The 12,070-nt window shown below is 25.1% G+C and overlaps 1 protein-coding gene across 5 annotated transcripts in view; it reads right to left on the bottom strand.

Annotated features, from left to right (window-relative positions):
• The window catches only part of LOC117179356 (protein ECT2), a 93,222-nt gene extending 85,605 nt beyond the window's left edge, over positions 1–7,617 (bottom strand). For all 5 annotated transcript variants that reach the window (XM_033371052.1, XM_033371053.1, XM_033371054.1 and 2 more), the window contains exon 1: positions 7,133–7,617. In XM_033371052.1, the coding sequence (XP_033226943.1) occupies positions 7,133–7,199 (67 nt within the window). In that variant the 5' untranslated portion in view covers positions 7,200–7,617. The remainder of the gene's footprint in view (positions 1–7,132) is intronic.
• Positions 7,618–12,070: the final 4,453 nt, after the last annotated feature.

The following is a 12,070-nucleotide window of genomic DNA, read 5'->3' as shown; positions in this document are numbered from 1 at the left end:
CTGATTTGCGGCATCCCTGCTTTGAAATTTATTTTTTCGTTTAAAACCGAGTTCAGGGTGACCGTTTTAATTGAACAAAAAAATTCCCGGTCATTTCCCGGCCCGCAAACAATTTTCACGGCCAATGAAATTAAAAAATCAAACTATATTCTAAACATTTTTCCATATAAAGTAATAAACAACAAATCAAAGAATTCAAAGTTAAACACTTGAATTCCAAACTTTTAAAATTGAAGTTTAAAAGTTTTCAATCGAAAAATTGTGTATTCAAATTCTCGATAACTTACACATACAAACTGGAAGGTACTAACACTTTTAAATTGAACAGTTTGAAGTAAAATGCAAATAAAGTGCAAAATTTAGAACCTTTATAAATTATAGAGTTCAAAGATTCAGATTAAATTCCAAAAATATAAATCCACGTTAACATTTTCAATAGTCTAAATTAAAGAATCAAGCAATGAACTTTAAAAATGTTCAAAATTATATTATTTGAAGTAATTTTAAGCTAGCCACATTACAAATTGAAAAATAATTTTTTTAACTTAACAATTCTTAAATTAGAAGTTAAATTATTTTGATTGCAAATAGTCTAGGCATCCTTCAAAATCTTTAGAATTTTATTTCAAAATCTAGAAGAGGTTTTAAATTTTTCCAAATTCAAAATCATTTTTGAATTTTTTGTCAGAACTTTCAAATATATTTCAAAACAAATTGAGTTTTTTCTAAACTTTTAGAAAATCCTGCAATTAAAAAAAAATTAAATTCGAATTTATAAATAACAATCGAACATTTATTATTTGTAACAATATTAAAGTAATATTAGTAGATATTTAGAAGTTTTAAAAATATTCGAATTAAATTTAGAACTTGAAATAATTTGAAAAACTTACAGCCGCATTTAAAATATAAAGTTTAGATTTTTGCAGATTTCAAAGAAAAAATTTAGAATTTTTTAAAGAATTGTGAAAGACTACAAAAGAATAAAAAGTTTCTTAAGATTCTTACGAAAATTAAAAATGATTTTTCACAAATTATAAGTGTTCAATTGTTATTCGTGCGTCAAAGTTTAATATTTTCACTTATAAATTAAACACTTTTTAAATAGAACAATTAAATTTAATTTAATTTAGACTCACATTATTTTAAATTTAATAAAAAAAAACTTCAATTCTGACAACATTATTATGGATTCATTTTTAAGTTGAAAATAGTAAAACGCACGTTTACATTTTTTGATAGCTGAAAAAATGAATAGAAATAATATACTAATAAATTTATTTATTAAGTTTAATATAAAAAAAATAATATACATAAAGCAATGCCTGAAATTCTGAATTAAAAATATATTATTGATAAATCATGAAAATTTTTATTTAAAAATAAAATTATCGGAATAAATGATATATTAATTTATATTATTATTAAGACTTTCGGATTGAAACAGTCACAGGAAATTCTCAAATTTTTAACGGATCTAAAATTGTTTGACCAAATCAATTATTGTTCAATTATTGTTCTACACTTATAGTACAGATCCATTAAAAAAATTTATTTATATTCACAGTTGATAAAGTAAAACTGTTTTTTATCAAAAATTTTCAACTTCAAATGCTCTTAATTTTTAATTGTTTAAATCCTCAAAAGTGCATTTTAATTATTTTAAAAACTGTTAAAAGCGAACTTGGGCAGATTTTTCTTCTGAAAATTCGTAAAATTCCCGGTTTCCTGTTACCGCGGTCATCCTGTTTTTTATTTAAAAAATCTTCGATTTTAAAAACTGAAAATTTTTTTAACCTTTAAAACTGCATTTTAAAATTTTTTTAATTAAAATATATGCTTAAAAATTAAAAATCTAAAATGGAAAATGTTTAGAGTCAAAGATTTTCTAATTAAGCATTCTAAACTAAATGATATAATTTATGAAAATCACAATTTAGGAAATTATTTAAAAACGGTTGAAATCAAAGTTGGACAAAATTTGTATTTTAAAAATGTTGTAAGATTCCCGATCAAAAATAAATTCACTGTCATTTACCGGTTTTCCCCGGTCCCATAAAATTCCCGGTTTTTCCGGTCCAGCGGCCACCCTGCGAGTTTCTTTGTCTTCCAGACAAAATTTTAGAAAACAAAATTGCCGACCTAGGAGCAAAATGGAATTTATTACACAATTTTTAAGTTCATAGTCAGGTGAAAATCCTAATTTTCCTATGGTGGACTATGAATAGCTACAGCTCTTTTCGAATAAATTTGTTTATTCAGAACAGAGCCCTGCGGTCACCCGGCTTATATTCTTCAAACTCAAAATGCCTAAATTATAAATATTCGGCTGTAGAAGCCTTAAAAAAATCTGAGCAAAATTTCGAAAAATATCAGATCGGAGAAGATTAATGTTAGATGAAGCCCAATTTCAAAAATCAAAACAACATTTTTTTAAATTAGGGACTCTCATATAAAAACGTAAGAATTATTAAATAATGGTTTAAAGTCTTGTCTAACCCAATTATGGAAGATCTAAATTTTAACGTACTTGGATTTGACATCTTCTAATTTAAAACACGTGCACTCAATTTGCTTCAGGAAACGCGTCAAATCAAATTAAATATTGGACTACAAAACAACTGAGTCTACAAAAAAAGAATTTAATAAATGCAATGAGCAGTTTTATGTCTACTGCAATATATACTTTTTTAGAATGTAAATGAGCATGGGAATATAAACTTAAAACATGTCCTCTCTTTAATTAAATTACGAGTTAACCTCGACTCGAGTTTTCCATCAAGGAAAAACCGAAATGAAACTAAACCAAACACGAATGGAATGTCACCCAGGATTGTAAATTTTTGTTATCTTATTGATAATAGAATACAAAATGACACCAAATGCTTCCTAGTCATTTCAGATATTCGCATCTAAGATTTAGAAACTGCTGATACGAGAATGAATGAATTATCAACTCAAGAAGAATAAAATAATATAATTCCTATTTAAAATAAATGATCCTTCTTTTGTTTTATTCAATAATTTCTGTCAATCAAGACTATGGATTTCTATAACAATACGAGAATATTTTTTGATTAAGAGAAGTCGATTTTAAAAATAGAAACTACAATACTAAGGAAGTTACTTCAAATTTATGGGTCTAGATTTAAAATTATCTTCTGAGAATTGAATGTTCTTGAAAAATAGTCGCACGAAATATGTTAAATAATAAATTTATACATAAATCACGCATGTCTAAGACTAGAATAATTTTAAAAAAGTCACACAATGTAATTTTTAAAAATCTAGACATATTATGAAAGAAGAATATTCGCATAGAGTTAAACTAACTCGGAAAATAATTAAATTCTGTCTTGAACTATTTGCAAAGACCAGGAAAATCTTCATTTTATTTCAAACTCAAATCTTTTCTATTTGAATTTTTATTCATTGAAAGGGATTTCTAATTTTATTTTTTTTTAAACAGAAAACGCCTAAATTTGAAATTGCTGTTATTAATAAAAGATTAAAGCTCATATATTACAATATGTATTCTTGAAGCCATTCACATTTTAATTTTTTCAAATTAAAACTGATATATTTTAACCAAATTTTTGAATTTTTAAAACAAAACCCGGTGAATTTTCAACCCAGAAAAACGAGTTTTTAACATGATTTCTTTTTTAAGCTGAAAATCGAATATTTAAGAAAACATCAGAAAAAATTAATCCTAAATTTCTTTAAAAAAAGAAACAGATTTTCTATCAAAAGAGATGCATTTTCAAAAAATATCTAAACTAAGAAAAATGAATTTTAAATAAAAAAAAGATTAATTTTCCACACAAAAATAGAATTTTCAATTCAAAAGGGCGAATTTTCTATACAAAAAAAGACGAATTTTCAACAAAACTATTAAACTTTTCATCAAATAGTAGATTTTTTAACCAAAAGAAATGAATTTTGAACAAAAAATAGAGTAGTAGACTTTCAACAACAACAAAAATACGAGCCCAACAACACTACTTGAAAAATATTCAAAGCTAAAAAAAAACAAATTTTTTAAAAGACATTTAAATTTTCAACCAAGAAAGATGACTTTTCTACGAAAAAAGATAAAGTTTCAATTTAACAGGACGAAATTTCTATTAAAAATTAATGATCAAGAAAAAAAGTTGAATTTATAATCCAAAAAGATTACTTTTTATTAAAATTGTTAAATTTTTAACAAAATAATTAAATTTTTAACAAAATAATTAAATTTTCAACAAAATTGTAGAATCTATCAAAAGAGACCAATTATAAATTTTCAATCCATAATGATGAATTTTCTATACATAAAGTCGAATTTACAACAGAAAAATTTTATTTGTAAAATGTACAAATTAAAAATACGATTAAAAAAAAAAAGAAGTTTAATTTTCAACCAGGAAAGTTGAATTTTCAATTAAAGTATTCATTTTTAACTAAGAAAGATGACGTCTATACCAAGAAAGATGAATTTTTCGCAAAAAAAAAAGATTATTTTTCTACCAAAAGATAAATTTCCAGAAAAATGATGAATTGTAAACAAAGAAGTAGAATTTTCAATAAAAAATACGACTTTTTAACAAAATAGTTGAATTTTCAACAAAATAAATTTTTATTCAAATAGTAGAATTTCCACTAAAATAAATTCGGAACAAAAAAAATAGTAGTAGACCTTTCAATTAAAAAGAATAAACTTGAAACAAAAACAGATGAATTTTCAATGGAAAAATGATTACTTTTCTGGAAGAAGATTAATTTCCAATCCAAAAGGATGAATTGTCTATTAAAATAATTGAAATTTCAACAAGACAGTAATTTTTGTTCATAAAAATAATTATTACATAATAATTAGTATGTAATATTAATTTCATTTTGAACCAAAAAGTATATATTTTTAACAAAAAAAAAAAAAAGAATTTTTAAACAAAGAACAATAGTGAACTTTTCAGTTAAAAAATAATTAAATTTCAATCAAAAAAGTTGATTTCTTATTTAAAAAGATGGATTTCTAATCTATAAGGATGAATTTTGTATCTAAAAAGACGAATTTTCAACCAAAGCGTTGAATTTTCGACCCAAAAAAAAAGTTTTTAACAAAATATTTGAATTTTCAAGAAAATTGTAGAATTTTTGAATAAACAATACAATTTTTAAACAAAGAATGGAATTTACAAGCTACAAAAAATGAGTCTTCAACCAAGAAAGCTTAAATTACAAAAAAAAAAGAATTTAGAACAACAAAAATACTTTTTCTTACCAAAAGATGAACTTTTTATTCGACAAGATGAATTTTCTATCTAGAAATACGAATTCTCAACAAAATGGTACAATTTTTCGCAAAAGAAGATAAATGTTCAAGAAAATAGTTAAATTTTCAAACAAACAATAACAATTTTATCAAAACAAATAAACTTTGAATCAAAAATATAATAGCAGACTGTTTAATTAAAAAGAATTAAAATTTAAAAAAAGAAGATGAATTTTCAATCCAAAAATGATAACTTTTATAAACAATGATTCATTTTCAATCCAAAAGGATACATTTTATATAATAAAAAACACGAATTTTCAACAAGAAAGTTGAATTTTCGATATAAAAATTTAATAATGATTTAATTTGCAAACAAACAGAATATACTAAAAAAATATTGTTTAACCAAAGGTGTAATACATACTACACTTTACATTTAAAAATAATTAATTCTCAACCAAAAACTGAATTTTCAAATAATTATTTGATTTTTCAAACCAAAAGGATGAATTTTCGATCAATAAAATAATTATTAATTATAATAATTTATCGCTCAACCAAACAGTATAAATTTTTAAGAAAAAGCATAATTTTTAACAAAAGATATAATACATAGCAGACTTTTCAGTTAAAAAAATTAATTTTCAATCAAGAAAGCTGAATTTTCAGACAAAAAAGTTAAATTTTTATTCAAAGGGACAAATTTTCTATTCAGAATGACTGATCTTCGACAAAACAGTTGAATCATCTAAGAAAAATGAAATTCCTACTAAAAAATACAAATTTTTAATCTAATAGAAATTTTGAACCAAAAATAGTTCAAGAAGTTTCTTTAAAACAGAGGAAGAAGTATGAAGTCTTAATAAAAAGTATAGGTTATGTTTCGAAACTATTTATTTCCGATCGTCCCTATTTTTATTAAAATACATAAATCAATATGAATCTTTTTTATCTTGAAATTAAAAGAAACAAATTTACATGTTATGCTTTGCAAGCTGTCATTTACGCACTACTTCCCGAATTGTCAAAAATACAAAAAAATACTTAAAATAAATGACCTAAACACGACTTTCAAAAGAAATTATACAATTCTAATGAATTGAAAAAAAATTGTTAAAATTAACTATTCAAAAATTCATGAAAAAATAAAAGCGCACGTGCTTATCAATTAACAACCTAAAGATAACAAAACCAACTAAAACTTGAAAACGAGACTGCGAAAAAAGCGTCAACAAAAGATAAGAGTCTGATAAATCAACTGTCAACAAAACTTTTCACAAAAATTCCTCACCTTCCAACTTGAATTCCTAACCGAGACCAGGGCCAGTAAAATACGATAGCCTTATCGTGCAAATCTCACGATGATTCATCTTTTCTTTCACAATCTCTTTTTCGAAACTCAACTGAAATTTTTATCAAATTCGCCCATCTACAGGAAATAAAAATCGAAAGAAACCGTTTTCAGTCTCAGCTGACGTAATTCCGTAATTCCAATTCTACGAGCCGATGTCAAGGCCAAGTTGATGAGGACGCGAAGGTTTTCCTCGGAAAATCGCCCCCACAAATCCCAATTACTACAAAAACTAATCTCACAAAAATGACTGGGAAATTCCTGAAAATTCGGGAACACTCGGAGTCGAAAATTTTGACAGTTCGGACACGGAAGGTCGAGTGAGAAGAAGAATTTCTCTTAAATTCTGTAGATATTTTGTATTTTGAGGTAGGGTTACCGACAGGTGCTCGCGCCTTTTCAAACTCGAGAGGAAAACACGCGCCACAGGTCTCGACTCGCTTCATCGAAAGGGCCTTTTCCCTCGACATTTCCAAGCGAAGAAAAGTGGCGAAAAATGAATAAAAATATTCGGAACTTACGTTCACTTCTGGCTGCCTCTTCACTATTTATATCGCTGATACTACTATGCACGCTTCGCTCTTCCATTTTGGCCGTTTGTTACAACATCGGTTCGTTCGTTTTGTTCGCTCGCACTGAATTTTTCAACAACAGCGCGACCCGCACTGTCCCCGAGTCCCATAGACATATGTCTAAGGGTTTTCCGACGATTTGCACATAGGAGAAAGAAGTCTTGAACAGCGAAAAAACACGCACGGCTGGCAGTTGTATTTACCACGCACGGCACTCTTTTGCACTCTTTTGTATCACTTCTGTCTGTGTCGATTTCATTCGCGACTTCGCGACTGTCTCTGTCGGTTGGTGTCTTTTCAGTCTTTTCTCTCCCTCCGAGTTTCCGCTGTGTCTGTCTCACTCCCGCGAATTATGTCTTCCGGGGCTAGAGGTTAGTTTGTCTTTTTCTAGCTCAGCGGTTGATAAACCCCTGAACTCGCTCGCTTCTACGTTTCGGTATCGTTCGGCCAAAAACGCTTGAAAAAAGACTGCCGATGAGCTCTGCTATTCGCTTAAATCCAAATCGAGGGTCACGTGACTCTCTTCGAACAAAATGGCAGATGGATTTAAATTAAATATTAAAGCAATTGAATAAAAGTGAATTTTTGTACTTTTTTTGTGATGTTGAAGGCTTTTCGTGATTATTAATTTGAGACTCACGTTTTCAGAATTAAAAGCGTCCGAATTTAAAATGTAACGTGTATAGACTGTCGGTACCGGTGATAAACAATTGGCGAAACCGGTACTCTAACCTCAAAATTCGATTGCCCCATTTTATTCAATAACAGTCAATAAATACTAGCATTAAATCAGGACATTATGCTACGTCTCATCTTTTTCAACCTTTTCAACGGGTTTTAACTTGTAACCTCTAATTTCTCCCACTCCTAATTAGGTATTTTCACTGCAATCAACAGCAGCTATCTTCACTTCGTAGATTGCTGAGGGGAAAACAAGGGACCAAATGTATGGGATTCACTTTATTTTTGCCCTATTTTGTTAATATCTTCCTGAAAGCTAATTTTTTCTGTGTGAGTTTATTTGAAAAATAGTTTTTATGTTTTCATTGCTATTTAATGAAATAAAAAGATGATAATAATTACTATTAATTACAAAGATATTACAGAAATAAAGGTTTGTTTTATGCATTTGATCCATTGTTTACCCCTAAGCTTTTAACGAAGTGAAACTAGTTGATGGTAGGAGTGAAAATACCTAACATGAAACAATTTAACTCAAGGCGCGATATTTAAAAAGAACACTAAACACGAATTTCCCCACAAACTGTACTAAATATATTTGAAGTTCAAAAAAGGAATTCTACTCATAAAAATAAATTCTTAATTAATTTTTTACAAAATACATGAATTGTTAACAAAATAGTTCAATTTTCAACTGCAGAAATGAAAGTTTGAATTAAATAAGGAATGTCTGACATAAAAAAATGAATTTTCAAACAAGAAAAATTTTTTACAAAAAAATACGAATTTTCACCAGAATACATGAATTTTTAACTAGAACAGTTAAATTTTCAACATCAAAAAAAAGAATTGTAAACCGAAAAAGTGAATTCTTAACAAAATAAAAAAGTTTTTAATAACTTAGTTATATTTTCAATCGAAGAAATAAATTTTCAACTGAAATGAGGAATCTTCAATCAAAAAAATTAATTTTTAACCAAAAAGATTAATTTTCAACCCAAAAGTACGAATTTTCAACTAGAAAGGATCAATTTTCAACACAAAATGGAGTAGCTTTATTGAAAATTAAACAATAATTTTTTTGATCATAAAAAATAAATTTTTAACGAAATAGTTAAATAAACAAAAAAAAATGATTTCTCAACCAAAAAGATGAATTCTTAACAAAATACATCCGTTTTTAATAACCTAGCTAAATTTTCAACCTAAGAAATAAATTTTTTACTTAAATGAGGAATCTTCAATCAAAAAAATTAATTTTAAACCAAAAAGCTTAATTTTCTACCCAAAAATACGAATTTTCAACTAGAAAAGATAAATTTGCAGCCAAAAATGGAGTAGTTATATCGACTATGAAAAAATTAATTTTTAACAGAATAGTTTAATATACCAAAAAAATGATTTCTCAATCAAAAAGGTGAATTCTTAACAAAATACATAAGTTATTAATAAACTAGTTCAATTTTTAACTGCAGAAATTATTGTTCTTAACAAAATGAATAAATTATTTCAAACTAGCTAAATTTTCAATCGAAAAAATAAATTTTTAACTGAAATGAGGAATCTTCAATCAAAAAAATTAATTTTCAACAAAAAAGATACATTTTCTACCTAAAAATACGAATTTTCAACTGGAAAAGATAAATTTTCAACCCAAAGTGGAGTAGTTATATTGAAAATTAAAAAATTAATTTTTTACATTAGTGAATTAATTTTTAATAAAATATTTCAAGTTTCAAATAAAAAAGTGAATTGACAACCAAAAAAATGAATTCTTAACAAAATACATAAATTTTTAATAAACTAGTTAAATTTTCAACCAAAGAAACAAATTTTCAACGGAAAAAAAGAATATTCAATCAACAAAATTAATTTTCCACCAAAAAGATTAATTTTTTACCTAAAAATAAGAATTTTCAACGAGAAAAGATAAATTTTAAACACAAAATGGAGTAGTTATATTGACAATTAAATAATTGATTTTGTATAATAGAAATTTAATTTTTAACAGAATAGTTAAATAAACCAAAAAAATTATTTCTGAACCAGAAAGATGAATTCTTAACAAAATACATAAGTCTTTAATAAACTAGTTCAATTTTTAACTGCAGAAATAAATGTTTCAAATTAAATAAGGAATCTCTGACACAAAAAAATTAATTTTCAAGCAAGACAAGTTTTTTGCAAAAAAAAATAAGAATTTTCACCAGAATACATGAATTTGTAACTAGAACAGTTCAATTTAAAAAAAAATTGTTAACCGAAAAAAGATGAATTCTTAACAAAAGAAATAAATTCTATTAAACTAGATAATTTTTCAAAGTAATCAATTTTTAACTGAAATGAGGAATCTTCAATCAAAAAAAATTAATTTTCAACCAAAAAGATTATGTTTCTACCCAAAAATAAGAATTTTCAACAATAAAAGATAAATTTTCAACCCGAAATAGAGTAGTTATATTAACAATTAAAAAATTGATTTTGTAAAATAGAAAATTCATTTTCAACAGAATAGCTAAATAAACCAAAAAAATTATTTCTCAACCAAAAAGATGAATTCTTAACAAAATACAAAAGTTTTTAATAAACAAGTTAAATTTTCAACTAAAGAAATAAATTTTAGCTGTAATAAGGAATCTATAATAAAAAAAATTAATTTTCAACAAAAAATGTCATTTTTTCTACCCAAAAATACGAATTTTCAACTGGAAAAGATTAATTTTCGACACAAAATGGGGTAGTTATATTTAAAATTAAAAAATTAATTTTTAATCATTAAAAATTAATTTTTAACAGGATAATTCATATACCAAAAAAAATTATTTCTGAACCAAAAACATGAATTTTCAAAATTTTTAACAAAAATAAGGAACCTACAATTAAAAAAATTCATTTTCAACAAAAAAGATAATTTTTTCTACCCAAAAATACGAATTTTCAACTAGAAAAGATTAATTTTCAACCCAAAATGGAGTAGTTATATTGAAAATTCAAAAATTAATTTCTTAGCATAGAAAATTAATTTTTAATCAAATATTTCAATATGTAAAAAAAAGTGAGTTGTAAACCCAAAAAATGTATTTTTAACATAATACATAAATTTTTAAAGAAATTTACATTTTTTATCAAAGAAATGAGTTTTCTACTAAAATGAGGACACGTTAACCAACAGAATGAATTTTCGCCCAAGAAAATCAATTTTCCACCTAAAAAGAATAATTTTCAACAAAAGACATGAATTTTTAACTAAAAAGCAACTAAAATGAGAAATCATCAATAAATAAAATTAATTTCCAACCAAGAAGATTAATTATTTACCAAAAAAGTCGAGTTTTCAATAAAATACTTGAATTTTTAAATAAAAAAGTTTTGTTTTCCGTAAAAAAATATATTTGGAACAAAAAAAAAGAACGATTTTTCAAAAAATATAAAAAATTTGAACCTGAAAAATTAATCTCAATTAGGAAAGATAGATTTTCATCCAATGTAGGAATAGTTAAATTTGTATGCAAAAAATGAATGTTCAGCCTTTAAAGACGGTTTTTCTATAAAACAGTTAAATTTTCATATCGAAAATATGAATTTTCAATATTCGACCAAAAAATTAAATATTTAACCCAAGATGACGAATTTTCAATCCAAAAAATTTACTTGTTTATTTCCAAAATTTTCAAGATTTTTGTTTTAATAATTAAGCACAATCTGCACAATATGTTAATTTATAATAAATAATTTTAAGAAGTTTTCAATTTTTTGACAATTCGCTGTTTTGCTCATTTTTTAAATATTAGTCAAATTCAACACACACAATAAAAAACGTGCATTTTTGTTTTCGGGGTTTAATAATCAGGACAGCAATTTAAAATCAAAAACTTTTGGCAAAATGTAAACTTAATTTATATTTTTAAATCGAATTTTAAGAGAAAATTGAAAAAGATTTTAAGACAGATCAAAGGATTTTCTCAAATTTCTGAATAGAATGCGGACGATTTCGAAACAAAAATTTTCATTTTGGCAATGTTACAAAATTGTTGAATGATTTCGAGTAAATGTAAGAAAAACTTAGAAGTTTTTAAATAATTTAAAACTAATTTAAAACTTGAACAGATTTCAGCAAAATTAACTCAAAATTTAAAATTTTAAGAATTCGAAAAAGCTTTTTAAGAAACTTTGAAAGGTTTCGAGAGAATAAAAAAATCTTATTAT

Source organism: Belonocnema kinseyi, chromosome 9 (assembly GCF_010883055.1).
Source record: "Belonocnema kinseyi isolate 2016_QV_RU_SX_M_011 chromosome 9, B_treatae_v1, whole genome shotgun sequence".
Taxonomy (NCBI): Eukaryota; Metazoa; Arthropoda; class Insecta; order Hymenoptera; family Cynipidae; genus Belonocnema; species Belonocnema kinseyi.
This window is presented reverse-complemented; position numbering and strand designations above follow the sequence as displayed.